Source organism: Diceros bicornis, chromosome 11, assembly GCF_020826845.1.
Source record: "Diceros bicornis minor isolate mBicDic1 chromosome 11, mDicBic1.mat.cur, whole genome shotgun sequence".
Lineage (NCBI taxonomy): Eukaryota > Metazoa > Chordata > Mammalia > Perissodactyla > Rhinocerotidae > Diceros > Diceros bicornis.
Window position 1 is genome coordinate 50,750,661 of NC_080750.1, and position 17,784 is coordinate 50,768,444.

The 17,784-nt window shown below is 36.7% G+C and overlaps 1 protein-coding gene across 3 annotated transcripts in view; it reads right to left on the reverse strand.

Annotated features, from left to right (window-relative positions):
- MARCHF1 (membrane associated ring-CH-type finger 1) overlaps positions 1 to 17,784 on the reverse strand; it is a 433,802-nt gene that overhangs the window by 49,799 nt on the left and 366,219 nt on the right. For all 3 annotated transcript variants that reach the window (XM_058550299.1, XM_058550300.1, XM_058550298.1), the window contains one exon: positions 3,580 to 3,760. In XM_058550299.1, coding sequence (XP_058406282.1) covers positions 3,580 to 3,760 — 181 coding nt within the window. The remainder of the gene's footprint in view (positions 1 to 3,579; positions 3,761 to 17,784) is intronic.

The following is a 17,784-nucleotide window of genomic DNA, read 5'->3' on the forward strand; positions in this document are numbered from 1 at the left end:
GAAGATTAGTTTATGCTTCCTAACCGACATTGTATGCATTTCCAAATTTCACTGAGTAGTCACTGTGCTTTCTATATTTGTGGCTTCTTCACTTTTCTGGGCCCGGAGAATTATTTCTGACCTGGGTAACTCATAAGATTAATGGGACTTTTATTGAGTGTTATAAAAGTAGCTGAGCTACTGACTTAAAGATGATGAACATTGCCTTTCCTCAAATAAGCTCTTGATTTTATTTAGACTTTAAAGATTTTCTCTGGAAACACTGGGATACCTTGATGAACTTACTAGCTGTGGATTTTGGTGTAGTAATAGCAGCAATTAAAGAAGTAAGGTTTTACTGATATCTTTGGAAACTAACTATTAAGCCCCAAGGTTTGTCAGAAGATTTGCATCTTTCTACTTTAAGAAGCCATTTCATCTAAACAGAATCTCCTGCCTCCATTGGCTAGTGGTAGAAATTCAGAATCATTAGCTAAATTAATTGTTTCATGTGGTTGGGCTTTAGAATGTTATAAACCGTAATGAAACTACTGAGTTGAGAGCAATTAAGTGGGTGTACTTCAAATATATTCTAACCAAATGGTATACCTGTCATTCTTAATGACCACTTTAAAACCACCCAAAGAAAATTATTGATGAATCTTAGTGCCATCAAAATAAATCAACTAGAATAGTTTAAAAATGCCTCATATCTGCATAGTTCATATCACCTCAGAATCTGAAAAGTCATTTTGGATACCGCCATTTAAGTATTACCTCAGGGTCTCATAGTTTTAAAGGAGAAAGTGAGGGCCGGCCCCGTGGCTTAGTGGTTAAGTGCGCGCGCTCCGCTGCTGGCGGCCCGGGGTTCGGATCCCGGGCGTCCACCAACGCACCGCTTCTCCAGCCTTGCTGAGGCTGCGTCCCACATACAGCAACTAGAAGGATGTGCAACTACGACATACAACTATCTACTGGGGCTTTGGGGAAAAAAAAGGAGGAGGATTGGCAATAGATGTTAGCTCAGGGCTGGTCTTCCTCAGCAAAAAAGAAGAGGATGGGCATGGATGTTAGCTCAGGGCTGATCTTCCTCAGCAAAAAAGAAGAGGATTGGCATGGATGTTAGCTCAGGGCTGATCTTCCTCACAAAAAAAAAAAAAATAGGTTCTCGTCACAAGGCAAAAAAAAATTAAAGGAGACAGTGAAAATTAGGAATACTTTTTCTAGGTTTTTAAAGCCCATAAATCATAGAGGCAGGAATAGAATGCACGTTTTTCATGTCTAGGACTCGTATGTTAGACAGGAGTTGAAAATTCGGATCCCTGACCCAGAGCCACAGAGGTACTCAGATGGGTGGAGATGGCACAAGGTCTCAGGATCAGCAGAGGGAGGCCTGAGAAGCGTGGAGAACTTGGAAGCAAGTAGCCTTCTAAAGGGGCTAGCTGCCGCTGAGCTCCACTGGTTGTTGTCCTATGAGAATGGGGTTCCAGCAAAGCCAGATACTGTGATTTTCAAACAAATACAGGTGTGTGGAATTTTACATGAAATAATCACATTTTTAAATGTTGGTAACTAATTCAAACGCTAAGCCCTGTGGGTCAAAGAAAACCCATCTGTGGGCTGTCAGCAAGCCACCTCCGGATTAGATTCTAACATCCTTTGTAGATATATAAATGCTGTTAAAGGTGAAGGATGTTGACATGCTGTCCTACATCAATATTTATGACCAATCAAAGGAAATGTTTTTAGAAAGAAACTACGGTATTTCATTAATCAATAGATCGTAGGTGCCCACCAGGTTGCTGCAACATATTAATTATTAAGAAGATTAAAAAAGATAGATGTATTCGCTCACGTTCTCTGGTATAAAAACAGGTTAGTTGAGAAAAAAAGGATTTCCTGATAGGGTTTTAATTATTGAGAATAAAATATTAAGAAAGGATCAAAGTTGTATATAAAGGGTGATTCTATAAAAGCCGCAGGTGGAACAAGAAGACTTTTCAAGTTCCCTATAGCATCATGTATTGTTTATTATACAAAAAATGGGGAAGGGGGTAGATAGTATGAAGAAAAGAAAATTTGAATTTTTTATTATCCTAGACTGTTGCTCTCATATTGAAATATTATGTTTGACAAAGTTGAAATGAAAATTTTATATAGATGTAGGTTGAAAAAAAAAAACCATAGAGAAATATAAAGAAGCTATGAAACAATCTGTAGTTCCCTGAGGGGTAAGAAGAGAAATTTACAGAATCATAGAGCACAATGTGTCATTTAGCTACTCCAGACAGCACACAGCATCTGTTCAGTGGATAAAGCAAAGGGCAAAGAGTAAGGGTCCATTTCTATTTCTGGCATTGATTGCTCTGGGACCTGGGGGAACAAAGTGTCACCTTTTGGCACTCAGGTCACCCTATATGTTAAAAAAAGATAATGTGTATCCCAAAGGCATTTTGTGCATCACTTTTGACATCTATAAACCATTTGCAGATTTTTAAAATCAAGGCTACCACAAAAGCAGTGAATGCTATTCTCCCTCTCTGTAATTTACAGAATTAATGAAGAATTGCAATGGCCAGCCACCAATCAGATGTCTACGGGAATATTCTTCTTTGCTTTATATCTCTGCTCATCCTAGAACCCATCATGTTTATTTCCAAGCAACGTTCTTTTCATCTGCTTTGGCTATGATTTAATTTAAATGAAAAAGCAGTTCTAGGCAGATTCATTATTTAAATTGCAGTCTTCATACTCTCCTTTGGAAATTGAGGCATCCATATATGTAAGGTTGCAGTTAGGCAAAAAGATGAATAAGTTACATGCCAAAATCCCAGAGGCCCAGCTATCAAGCATGAATCACACAAAGTTCATTGTCTTCATTTGTATCCTTTACAAGTTGTCATTTGCTAGCTTTGAGTGAGATGCTAGCTTTATTTTCAAATCATGTCTTTACCTTCATTCTTTAGAAAAATATAATATATAAATGAGGAATTTGAAGATTAAGTTTATAGATAAAAATATACTTACCTCTCTCTTACAGCTTGATGCACAATATGAAAAATAATACTTTTTATTTCTATCTAATTATATATGGACCATCAAATCAAATCCCCAAATAAAGGCAAACACAAAAAATAATCCACACCTTATAGAGGAAACCATTTTCTTCTATTACTTAACGCATGACTTTCAAGATTTTAGATGAGTCCATATTATTTAATGGAATCTCTTATCTAACCTTCTAGAGAATTGACCTCAGCAAGTATAATGTTCTCTCAGTTCCCATCAATTCAATTTCATTGAATTACAAATATATTTTGTTAATATATATATATATATACACACACACACATACACATGCTTTCTTTTGATTTCGAAGAGTGCTATAAAACTCAGAGGCCCTAGAATATAAAATAGAGAAGAAGGAAGGATGGTCTTGCTAACACTTGGCTGCATTTTACACATTGAGCCCAACACAAGAGATGAACTCTTCATAGATATTAGCATGTTAGCAAAATCTCATTGGGGAAAGCAATGAATTTTTAAAACAAGCCTGCTTTGCAAGTTCTCTCTCTCACACCAATTCCTGCAGATCCATACCTTCCGGAGGGGTTTGAGCTTGGTCTCCATGATGAAGTCATACTTGCAGAGCTCGCAGCAGCGTGTGTCTGAGCTCTTGATCCACTGGTGGAGGCAGGACTGGTGGACAAAGCGCAGGGTGCCCGTGCAGCGACAGGGTGTGATGAGGGGGCTTTCTTCATCCCCTTCACAGTGACAGATCCTGGGGAAGGACAAGCAGCCCGGATGAGATCTCCCAGAGAACATTTCTCACCAGTGGATTTCCTCCCTCACTCATACCAGGCTGCATCAGAAACTGCAACCTAAGATTTAGAATGTATGCACATTTCACTCCAACTTGATGCTAGAACTGAATCTATGCCCAATATTAATTTTCTTTCACTTGCGTGGTCATTGCTGGAGTCTTAAGTCATGTTATAAGGCATTAGACACTGGTACATCAAAAATGCACTATCATTTCATTCCTGCACTGAAGCCAATTTTAACAGCACAAATATTGAGCTATATCCCAGCTTAATCTATTTAATAGGTGTCTATGGGTATAAGCTTGCTTTCATATATAAAAGCTATGACTTATATGTATTCTAGGGAATGTTACAATCTGATAACTTCATTGTTTTATTTTGATGATAGTTTTATAGGGACATGGTGTATAATTTAGTACATATGGTATACTATCAATGCTGAAGAAATCTGAAAAATTTTAACATGTTATCAAAGAATAAAATGAATACAGGAAGTCTCAGCTTGGAAATATTATAAAGATTTCCCTAGGAAGATGCAAACATATTTGGTCACAACAAATGGCCTAAACTGTCAATAATCATCATTGTTTAAAAGTCATGAAAATTACTGGTTACATCAAGTTCAAATCCTATTGTTTTAAAAGGTTAATTACTGCATCTTCCAAGGAATTTAGAGTTCAACTAGTTAACTGAATTACTATGAATTCTAGTGTCATAGATTCAGAGTCTATGAAATCTTCATTATCCTCATCTTCAAATTTTTAAAAATAACTTGTTTTCCTTATTGGATGAGATAAGCTTTTTATACCTCAAGGTCGTGAATTCAAATCTTAGCACTTCAATAATTCTTATGATTTAACCAACTGATAGAAGTTGTTAATAAATTTGGTTAGAAATATTGCTTGAAATCTCTTAAAAATATGAATGGAACATTAAAAAAAAATTTGTGTAGTTACTTTTTTGAACCGAGTCACAGTGGGAGGCTGGAAGAATGTATGAATTGCTGCTACTGCTCTTTCCTTTTAGGTCTATATGTATTATTCTCCAGAGGCATGAGTTTTAAAGAGTGGATTTTTAAAATATATTTATCTCAGTTGTCTCCCCAGGGGAAATGAAATGGTTGCTCAGATTGTTACTGCAGTAAGATACAGGAATTGAAACCCAACACTCCCTAACCTCAAATAAAGAAGTATAACACAGTACACTAGTATGTGAATTTCTTTTTCTTAAGTAAAAATAAAGTAAGCAAAAAGGAACACTGACTTCTAAAGTCCTTGGGGTAGGAGTGGTGGGATGAGAGCCTAGGGAAGTTCAAAATCAGTGTCTGCCTTTCCCTGCACTGAGGTAGGAAGCAGCAGAGTTGGATGTAGCAGCATTTATAAAAGGCTATGTGGTGGGGAAAAACTAAAAATTATCTGAGAGCCTATTTTTTAATATGAAAGCCTGAAATATCTTCTCTCTCCAAACATGTATGTCCTAGGGATCAGGGCTTAGTGTATACTTTGTATCACACATGTTGCCAATAGAGCATTGGTTGCATTATAGGTGCTCAGTAGATGTTTGCTGAGTAAAGGAATTGTTCAGTCAACAAACTATGACTTATTATAAAAGCAATCAGTGACAGCAAATTTGAGTTTCTATAGCACTTCGTTTTGCTGTAAGAGTTATTTTTGGAGCCATTGAAACCTAATGAATTATACAGCATGAGAAATTGATATTTCTTAAGTCCTTGAAACTCTTATCTCCCTCCCTCCACACAAAGATACTCCCTTAGATCAGAGGTCAGCAAACTATGCCCAATTCTTCCTGCTGCATGTTTTTATAAATAAAGTTTTATTGGAACACACCCACACGCATTTGTTTATGTACTGTTTAGAGCTGTTTGCACTATAAATGCAGAATTGAGAGCTGCTGCAGAGACCATTTGGCCACAAAGAGGAACATATTTACTATCTGGCCCTTTACAGAAAACGTTTGCCTACTTCTGCCTTAAACATGGCGATCCTGAGTTAAAGTTAATATGTATGAATATTACCAACAGTAATGAAAACAAACTTTACAAAATAGTCACCCCAACCTCTGCAAGTAACAAAAGTCGAAGTAAAGGTAAACTAGAGAGGCATGCAACGAAAATGAAAGTCCCTCCTGGCCTGGCACTGAAACCCACTGATCTATGAACAGTCCAGTCCATAGGGACAGGGGGCAAATTTCTCATTTGAAAAAGAAAAATTTGCAGTTAACACCATCTGATAATTCATCGCTAAAAAAAGATGGTGTCAAATGCTGCACAGCTGACAAGATGATTCTGAGGCTCTGATTTTTTACTGACATGAAAAAAGTAATTTATTCCTAAGCAAATTTAAACGAAGATCTTACTGATTACTGAGTTCAAACTGACCTAAGCAGTGTACTGATTGTCATCCAACGTCCTAAATCTTATAGATTCCTTTCTAAAAATTTCTGCTGAAGCTGTTACCTGAAGCACCAGCAGCAATACTGTTTTTTCCTAAAATTAAGACTATTTGCCATAGGGAAAATCAAAAGCTTAGTTTGTTTTCATTCCCATTTCATAAGATTTATTTCTACATGATTTTAACATTTTGAACTTTTTCTAAATTATCCAACTCAAGTTGGAGCCCAAGAATCTTTTTCAAACCATGTTGAGATTGTTCTAAATGAATTTAAGAGCTAAATATCAATTTCAATATCTACCAGAAATAAAAAATAATGTGATAGTGCCGTTACAGAAAGAATTAAACAATTCTTAAATTGCTATACTTCATACAAACCACAATTGCTAAATTATAAATGAAAACATAAACATGTTTTTTCCATCAGAATAATTGTGTAGAGAAAATTATTTGAATAATAAAATAAAATTGCATTGTAAAATATTCATAGCTTCAATGTATTTTTACCTTATAGGAAATTGAGGCTTGGGAATCGAGTGATTCTGTAAATTCATTGGTGATTTACATTGATGTCTGTCACCTAGTGACAGGAAAAAGCTAAATTCATAAATTTTATTGACATTTTAGTATTTTAACTGGCTGCTTAGAGTCAATTCAGCATATGTTGAGATTTTCACCATTTATGACTTCAATAAACTTCGACTTCCTTATAATTTCTAGCTTTCTGTGAAGAGCAGACCACAAAATACTAGTTAACAAATTAAATTTTGGAATTTTTGTGCGTGTGTATGTATGCTTAACGTCCCTTCCTTAGTGGTTGAGTTTTAAGAAAAGTAGCCTTTTTTTTTTTTGGTCTTATGTATCTTTAAATGATCTCCACTGTTCCCCACCCCTCCCTTGCCACAGTCTCTTGGCTCTGGAAGAATATTTTCTTTCTGCATAAGTTTTTCTTTTCTTTTTTTGGTGAGGAAGATTAGCCCTGAGCTAACATCTGTTGCCAATCCTCCTTTTTTTTTCCGAGGAAGATTGGCCCCAGCCTAACATCCGTGCCCATCTTCCTCTACTTTATATGTGGGACACCTGCCGCAGCATGGCTTGATAAATAGTGCATAGGTCCAAGGCTGGGATCCGAACCCATGAACCTCAGGTTGGCAAGGCGGAGTGCGTGAACTTAACCACTATGCCACTGGGCAGGGCCCGTTTTTTTTTTTTTTTAAATAATTCATCACTAAAAAGAAACTTTGTGAGGGCCATAGTGATTATGTAACTTTGGGAGTTTTTTTTTTTTTAATTCATTCATTCATCATTTCATTCAGTCACATTTTCTTAGTTCTTGCTATATGCAAAGAAAATCAGATAATAGCATCAGCATGTTGAATGAATTGAAGAGAGAAAAGAACCTGGAGGCAGATACTCCATTTGGGCAACTATTACAACCACCTAGGTATTGAGAACCTGGAATGCTGTGGTGACTTTGGGGAGGAGACGGGAGACTCTCAGCCTGCAGAATATGCAGAAATCTCTGAGGACTTTGCTTGGTTTCCACAACTAGCTGTGGCAGCAAAGCACATTTACTTATGCGACTCCTAAAAGCAGTCATCCCTGTAATCTTCAGACAGCATCTCAAGTGCAGGCCTGTCACTCTCTCTTCCCATCCCCCATGCCATTTTTTCCTCTTCTCTTCTGGCAAATCTCTCAGATCTATCCCCTCAATTTCCTACCTACAGTTTTCTCCATAGCCCTCTCCAACTAAATAATCTTTAAGTAATTATGGATACTGCTATGCTTGTAATGGTTTAATTTGGATGTTAATCTTTACTCAAAACTAATCATCATGCTTCAGAGTTTGGCACTCATTCTTAGAATTCACTGTACTAAGCTAAAAAATGATTAGAATACATGTTGGGCAGAAGCCATATTGAAAGGTATTAAGCAGTGGATGAGAATTAGTGCTCAAGTAAATGAGTGAAGAGAGATAATCTCTTTCTCTTTTTGAGAAATATAGCAGAACAGTGAAAGGATAGCATACTAGAGAAAATTTTATTTTATTTTACTTTTATTTTATTTATTATTATTTTTGTGAGTGTGTGAGGAAGATCAGCCCTGAGCTAACATCCAATGCCAATCCTCCTCTTTTTTTTTTTTTTTTGCTGAGGAAGATTGGCCCTGGGCTAACATCCATGCCCATATTCCTCTACTTTATATGGGACACCGCCACAGCATGGTTTGACAAGCGGTGCATCAGTGCTTGCCTGGGATCCAAACCTGTGAACCCTTGGGCCACCGAAGCGGAGCGCACACACTTAACCACTGCACCACCGGGCCGGCCCTGAGAAAATTTTATTTTTAATTTTCATTTCACTTTATTCTTAACAAGGAAAACCTGAACTTGTTCATGAGCAGAAGTGAAGATGCCACAGAGAGGTAAACAATTAAAAACACACTCAGGCAAGAGAATGCCCCATTGTTAAATGAAGGTTCTTGAGAAGTCAGGAAAGTATGAGGAAAGAAAGTACAGTAGAGGAATATCTTTGGACAAGTGGAAGAATACACAGGATGGAAACAGACACCTCTTCCTGTGAGCAAGAAGTAGAGGAGAAATGATAGGTGAAGATGAAAAGGTAGTGAAGGCAGAGGAAATTGAAGTAGCTGGGTCTGAGAGGTCTTATTAACTTCTGTGATATAGAAGACAGCATGTATGCTAAACAGAAGGCAGGAAGGCGTGGGGTTAAAGTCTTATAGAGGCTGTAAATAATTAGAAAAAGCCACTTGGAGAACGTGATGGAAAATTAACCAAGCGTGAATATTAGAATTGTGGAGCAGCCGTGAGGTTCCTGGTCAGATTAGACAGCACGAATTTATAGTAGGCGCTGTTAACATTGTTTTGTGACTCAGCAGTGTTTAGCAGTCAGAGAGCAGTCCTACAGTTGGTAGCACAATCTCAGTCTTGAGATTACTAGGTCAGAAATGGAAAGGACAAAGGAGTGAAGGATTCTGGTGCATCAGAGAATACGGTGTGAAAATAGTTGGTCAAAGGGTCTAGACTCTATCAGAGCAAGGAGGCAAGTGAAACCATCTGGTGGTTAATGTATTATGAGAAATGGATGGATTTGAGAGACTGCAAGTCACAACGATGGTGAAGAACTGATATTGAAAATGGCAGGAAATGGTAAATTGGTTACAGCAAACGCTTGTAATCCCAAAGTCATGAATTCTGACTCCATACAGGTGAGTTAGCTCCTGACACATTTAAATCCCCAGATCAGGCAAGTCACAGACATGTCTCAAGGAAAGCTAGGTGAGGGAGTATATTTAGATCTGCATGCTGGGTGGCCTCAGACAAGTTTTGAGACACTTGGTTTTCTTCTCTGTGAAATTTTGCATGGCTATTATGAGGCTCAAATAAGATAAGATATATGAGAAAATATTGCAAAATATAAACACTATTCCAAAGTAAGATATTATTGCCAATATATAAATGATCAATGAAATCAACAAAAACTACTGCTAGGCAATAAATGCAATGCATTGCATGTTTTTGTAAAAGCAACTCCATTTCTCATGTTTGTATTTTAGTTTACAGGACTCTGTTATTTTTTACCTCAAAGAACTTACCTTACTATTAAGACTACTTTTCCACTAAGCTGCCAACATTCTCCTTATAGTCAAGTCTAAGGACCTTTTCCAGTTCTTCACCTTTCCTGATGTCTTTTTGCACTGTCGACTAACTCCTCCTTCTCGATACCTCTCCCTTTTTGGCCTCTGTGACACTGCTCTTATATTACTACCCTTAAAGTTGGGAAAAGTAGAATCAGAATGGCATATAAGATGATTGTAGGGATTAGAATAGTGACTACTTATGAAAGACAGACCAAAGATATTAGGATTCTGGAGGCTGGGAAGGTGAGAAATGATAGGGGAGATATGATAGATGAGATGGTAATATGATATGGTATGATAGGTGAGATATCATAGTGAGAGATGATAAGGGAATAATATAGAATTTTACATATCTGAATTCATAGCTAAGACTCTTCTACCATAATTCAGAATTGTAGGTCAAAGGGGCACCTTTTAAAGTATGAGTGTAGGATGTTAACTACACTTATTGTGGTGATCATTTCACAATATACACAAATATCAGATAATTATGTTGTATACCTGAACCTAATATAATGTTATATGTCAATTATATCTCAATAAAAAATAAATAAAATATGCGTGTAGTAATTTGGGGACAAATAAACATACTCATTTTCATATTGAATACCTTGGAGGAAAAAAAGGCAGGGAAAATTACATGACAGCTCTGTTTAGATATGTAAAAGGCTATTGTGTGAAAGGGCAACTAATCATGTTCTATCCCACAACTGGATCCAATGAGTAGAAGTTTAAGGAAACAAATTTCCATGAAACACATATACATATATATCTAGAGCTTTCTAAAGATGGAATGAGCTGCCCCAGGAGAGCGAGAATTTCCCAACATTGAAAGTACTTCAGCATAGCATAAAAGGAACTCATCATGCAAGGGTGATTAAACTATATGACCTCAAATTTCTTTTCTAATGTTGCAATTCTGTTATTCTTCCTCTCCCACAGACTGATTTCTACACCTCTTCCCCCCACTTCTTTGTCAGCATTTCCCCTCTGCCTATCCTGGGAGTTTTGTACTTGACCCTTTGATGTTTCCTCCCTACACTGACTACCCTGGGGAGGCAGTCTAGGCCTTCAACTTCAAGCATTACTCCTAGACTTGTGGCTTTAAAACATCCATCTCAAAACCAACCTCTACCTCTCCAGTAGCATGAAATGTCAGCCACTTCTCCAACTCCAGTAATGGAGTATCCGCAGTGAGACACTTAGTACTTCCCACATCTCACCATCTCTAAAATAGCTTTTCTTCCCAAAGATGCCATTCCATAAGTATCCCATGCTCTCGGCTTGCCTTTATCTTTGAACCTTCCATGTACTTCAGACCCTATATTCAAATTGTCATCAATATGCCAATATTTTTCTCTCTCAGTGTTTTTCTTATCTCTTCCTTTTCATCCTCCTTGCCATCTCTGTAGTAGCTCTGAATTGTCAACAGGTACACGAACTGTCTGTAAGACTTTGCTCCTTCCAAATCATTCCTAAAACAGTTATTCAAACTCTCTCAAAATACTGCTACTCTCTGAGAACTCTATCATCAATCAAATAAAATCCAAATTACCTATTTTTCACATGACCTTCCATAATTTGGATTAGCCTTACCTATCCTACTATCCCACTAATGTCCAACATACAGGCATAGGGGCATGGTACAGAATTTACCAGCTGATAAGCTGTGGGTTTTGCCACAAATAAGTTAATGCTGTGCCAAGATATTGATCCCTCTCAGCCTAGAGAGCAGTTTAAGGGTCCTGGGTGTGTTGTCCATCAACTCCAGTTGACTCAGAAATGTTATCATGTTCTATGTGTGTGATGATGTGAATAATGTTGTGAAACACTAGTGTGATTATTAAAACTACAATCATCACTTGAATCGTAGTCCTGCCTATCTACGTCTGTTAAATTACTTAATCTCTTGTAGTTTCAACTTCTTCATCAATACAATACGAAAATAGCAGTGTCTACTTCATAGGACTGTTTATAAGGATGAAGTTAATTGTCAGTAAAGGTCAAATAGAATTTTTTCAATTAATGCTCAGATGGTTATTTCCTCAGCCTATTGCATTCTGGGAACATCTGCCTCTGGGAATCTCCTCAAATACAATCTCATACCCATGATACCCTCCCTCTCTTTATAACACCTCATCTAAATTTAAGCTATCCTAAGGCTCACACCCTTAATGAAACAGGTTCTAGATCTTCTTTCCCTCCATTTCTCAAGGTTTCATTGCTCTTAAATCCTATACCACACAGATCTAGTCTTTGCTGCTTATTAACTGTTTTATCTATGCAAGTTCTGCTATTATGAGCTGAATAAATTCCTGTTTATCAGTATTTAGGGGCAGGATATTCTTTGTATGGAAAGAACAGCATGATACTAAGAGTAATTTAAGCAATGAGAGTGTTAAAAAAATCTGGGTAAAGATGGCTAATTACTAGACCACAAATGGACTGGGAATGCTATACTTTAAGCTATTATTTAAATATGTACTGAGCATAGGCCAAAAAAGGTAGCTTAGTGGGATGATTTGGCAATTCTCAGAAGTTGTTACCAACTACTGGAGTTTTGTTTATGTTTCGGGAAAATTCACTTATAATGAAAGTGAGAAATGTGTGATGCTTACACATACCATGTGCTCTTTAATTTACATTTGAGGAACTAAACTGAGGTGTACCAATTTTATACCCTATCCGAGCATCAGAGGAAGTCAAGCAAACTGATCTGCTATGGAAAGGAGAAGTAACTCGTTTAATAAGCAGAGAAGAAGATGGACAGTATTTAATATTATTCCTACTAACAGCAGTTTCCAGCAACTCCGATTAGCATACATTTCTGGAATTAAAAGAAAAAGGCCTTAGGGCCGGCCCCTTGGCTTAGCGGTTAAGTGCGCACGCTCTGCTACTGGCGGCCCGGGTTTGGATCCCGGGCGCACACTGACTCACTGCTTGTCCAGCCATGCTGAGGCCACGTCCCAGATACAGCAACTAGAAGGATGTGCAACTATGACATACAACTATCTACTGGGGCTTTGCGGCAAAAAAAAAAAAGGAGGAGGATTGGCAATAGATGTTAGCTCAGAGCCGGTCTTCCTTTGCAAAAAGAGGAGGATTAGCATGGATGTTAGCTCAGGGCTGATCTTCCTCACAAAAAAAAAAAAACAAAAAGGCCTTATCAATCAGATTTCTAAGATTTCCTTTACAGAGATGAAGATAAGTATTATAAGTTACCATTCAGCCTGAGATGAAAAATATCTTGAAAATTCTAATTAAAAACACAATTATGACATCAGAACAAAAATATTTTATAGACAGCTGATACAATTTTTGTAATCACAAGATTGGTCATTCTGAATCTACAGACAATCTTCTTAACATCTACAGATGAGTGACAGTTCTTCATGCACAAGTGATTTTTTTCAAGTGTTTTGTTTTCTCAAAGGAATATTTCAACTCAGAAAACCTGGTACATAGCATGACTTCCTGAGTTTAATTTTATGCCCTTTTTGTCACCACTGACTTGGTCAAAACCTCAGACCATCTGCACAGAGCTGTAGGGAATGATCAACAACAAAGACAGTGACATAGCAATGTCCCTGGCTCCTAACTTGATGCTGGAGCTGATCCAAAGTTGCAACTGATCAGCTGCATTTTCTTCCCAGCAGATATCACACTGATGGAAAACAGGGGAAAAGAAGATAATGACCACTTGCTGTGCCAATAATGGAAGCAGAGAGGCCAAGTCCTATGTGAATTCATAGGTGTTTTGTTTGTGTGAGCTGCAATGGATTGGGAAGATTCTACTTGAGTTTCTCCTCTTGTGGTCCTCATCACCTCTGGCGATGGATCCATCCTATGGGTACCAAGAGTTTAAGTCCTGATTGGGATCAAAGATTCTCATAGGGACTCCTCTATTACTGTCTAGCCTAGCGATCCAGTCTCATAGTGCTCTAGGCCCTCTTTGAGGACTCTCTCAGAATTCTCCATGGGTTCATGGAGTATATTAGATTTTTTTCCCCGTGCGCTGGCATGTGTAGCTCCAAGAGCCCCAGCCCCAAGTATACCCAACAACACAGCAGATCTTCCTCTTAGTCTTGGGATCAGCTCAAACTGTCCAAATCCTCCAAGTCAGGAGAGATCAAAAGACAGATTGTGCCCTTTGGGATAATCCCTCCCCTGTTATTTTGCTGCCCTATCCATATTCTGTTGGTGAGCTCAGAGCACAATCTACTTCTGGGTAAAGGAACTGATTTTCCCCAATAGCATTTACCTTTCCAGATCCTACTTTATAATTTTGATGACATATAGAGGAGTAAATAGATAATAAACATTGAATGAATATCCTGGTGTAATGATTTTCTCTATATCCTCACACGTCACAAACATTCATTTTATGTCAGCTTTGAGGTGTTTTGGGGTTTGTTTGTAAGATTGACAAAATTAAATTAGAGATATTTCTATGCAAATATTCTTAAAGTTATTAGGCTCAATTTTTATTAGCTGCATGAGCTTCATTGAGGTGAAAAGGAAAAACAAAATGACAGATAGCACAAATTCGTTTGCTTTCTGTGTAGATATAACCAAATAAGTAAATTTGGTCAGATACAGAGTAAGGCTTTTGTATATACATAATAACAGAAATATCGGGAAAATTATCATTATAACATTTTAGTCATTTTCTTTTATGCAGGTGGCAGAGATTCTTAATTCAAATTGATTTTGTGATAGCTCGGTTTTTGTGATTGCTAGGTGTTTGAATCCTCATAACCTTATTCTCAACCATGACTTCCTTCCATTTTTTATCCATTCATTAATCTTATCTGGCTGAGCATTACATCAAAGGAAGTCTCAAGTTGCCATGGATAATTGACAAAGCAGGTAATTTATTTACAGATAACCAAGAATGCATTGAATGAATTAGAAATATGTTTCTGCACATGAATTCCTCTACACAGGCAAGTAAAGTGTCTTGGCAACCTACTGATGTTTTACAGCAGTTCCAGGAACTTTGAGTGAAGAATGGTCAGTTTTCATTTATTCACTTATTCATTCATTTGTTCATTTATTTACTTAATCATGCTCTCAACAAATAATTTGTTGCATACGTACTATGTGCAAGATCATATAAGATGCTGTAAGAAATACAAAGATGAGTAAGTCTCAGTCTTTGCCCTTCAAGGAGCTTATATTTGGACAGCTTATACATTGCACAATTGCACAACTAGCTAGAATCCAAGTTACAACGTGACGTGTGCCATACCAAGTGCAGCTGTATGCAGGGGAGGGAAAAATAACGTACAGATTGGGGATGAGGGAGGGTAGTTAGAACCTAGTGGAAGATGTAGTATATGAACTGGAATTGGAGGCTGGGTAGAATTTTGGCAGATGGAGATGGAAGTTGGTAGGATACTCCAGACATAGAAGATATATTCAGTGAATGCGTACAAGTAGGATTGACCGGGTAATCGAGTCAAGTGTGTGGCCTAGTTTGAAAGGAATGTGAAAGTTTGGGTAGGACTGTAGTGGGATGTCATGCTGAAAAATAAAGTAAGATTATGGAGAGCTTAAAATACACTTCTTTCATCTAGTGCCAACGTTTACACACACACAGGCACACACGTAAAAGCTTTAACTGTATTCCGTTGGAGCGGGAACTCACTAAAGAATCTGAGTAAGAAAGTAATCTGGCTGTGTAACCTCAGAGATTAAAAAGAAAAAAACAAGAATGTCATGACAGTCAAAGTCAGTGGCAATAAGAACAAGAACTAGTGTAATAGTTGTGAAAATTGAAAAAGAGAACAAGAGATACTGTAAAAGTAAAGTTGGTAGAACTCAGGCATTAATTTGGGAAAAGGAGATTGAGATGAGCTGTGGGATAATGGGAGCAAAGGACAGACTAAACTGACTTTAGACTTTAATTAAGCCTTCCCAGGACAGATGCTCAAGATTAATCTGTTTACAGGGCCTCTGAGCATTTGTCAGTCACCACAGGTACCACTTGGAAACATAATGTTCATAATTTAATTTTGAACTTAGTTATCCTGTATGGAGACAGTCATTATGAAAAGCAAAAGGAAGTAGTTTCATACTTTCTTATAATGCTACTCTACTGGCTTGGATTTGAGATATTTCTATGAATAATCATATTTGAAAGATATTTTTCCACATGGTGGTAGAATTTCCAATAACAAATAATTACGTCAAAGAATTATTATATTTGAAGTATACTTTTCCAACTAGTGGAAGAATTACAAATATATAATTAACAATGTGGTTCCTTACTTTCTCTTTCTAATTCACTTTTTCCTAGTGTGCAGTATATCTAGAATAATTCTTATACCATTTGATTACCCCAATCACTTGTTTCTCAATCACAGGACAGAAAGTACAATTTTGTGGAACCAAATTAAAATGCCTTATAAAAATAAAATCACAAAACTTTTATTTTATTCAGAATCATGATAGAACAGAATTTCCATTTAAATAAAAACATCAAGATATTTTTCTGACAGGTTTCATTCTTCAAAAGCTATATGTATGAACTTTATATCTTGTCATTAAGAGACATAACTGAAAACAGTACAATTCTATTAAAAATTGTTTGCATAAAAAAAGATTAGAAGGAAATATATCAAAATCTAAATAGTGATTATCTACCCAGGCAATTAAGTTTAAATTAAAATAGTAGTTTTCTCTATTTTTAATTTTCTTTACAATAACCACAACTACTATAATAATCACTAAAATAAATATTAAAATAAACTAAAAAATACAAAGATTTAAGAATACTTTTCCAATTCGACTTCACATTCTTTTCTCTCATTCTCTAGTAAATTAACAAATTCATGAATATTGGATAGATTTACGTGTTTGAACAATTTGGAAATGTGCCATGTTTTATTATCAGTAAATGTGAATTGCTTTCCTGTTCTCTTCCTGTCCAGCCTCAGGAGCAGCCCTTGTAACATTTTGGTTACACAGTAATTAAAGGATTTCCATTTACTGTCATTTATATTTTAATATAAACTTGCAGGTGTCAACTCCATCAGTTAAAGTCTCTATTCTATGCCCAATATACTCATTCATTGGAAGGACAGAAAAGTATTAACAATAGTTAGTCCCCCACCTGCATCCCACACACATACACCAATGCCAGGGCTATCTTGTATTATCTGAATTCCAAGTATATAAAACATGATATTTCGTGCCAGCTATGGAATACATGTATGATCTATGCAAGAATATGTATTCAGACATCCCATTTAGGTGTATGATAATTCTACTTCAGTTTCTTTGATGATAAAACTAATTTACCCGGTTGTTTGCTAGCCCAAAGGGGTCTTTTCGACAGTATCATTAGCCTCTTCAACTGCCTGGATTTGTGGGTGTGTTTGAACTTTCTCAATACTCATCACTGTCCATTGAGTCTTTCTCAATGCCTGGACTTCATTTTGTATTCTTGTAATTTCATTACCTTTTGATCTTTCTCCTTTTCAGACAGATTTTTCACTATGAATAATCTAAATGATAAATTGATATCATTTTTCCTCTACACTCAATACGAATGAATTTCATTAATTATGCATGCCGATGTAATCATTTTGTATATCTTTTCTCTGCTATCTTTGCCTTTTTATTATGTCTCTGAAGCAGCCTTCTTCATTTGAAGATAGAAACAATAACAACTTCTAAATGTATAATTTCAACATGGAATTTAATGAAAGGTAAAGTATAACATTTTTTTTCATGCCCAGACTACGAAAGTGCAAAATGCAAGTACAAGTGTGAAAATCTCAGGGATGGTACTGCACTAAATATGATGCAAGATCAATAAAATAAAGAGTAGATCACTGTCATGACTAATTCCGTTTACTTTAGTTTTTGGTGATTTGTAGCTGATATATAATATGAAACAACAG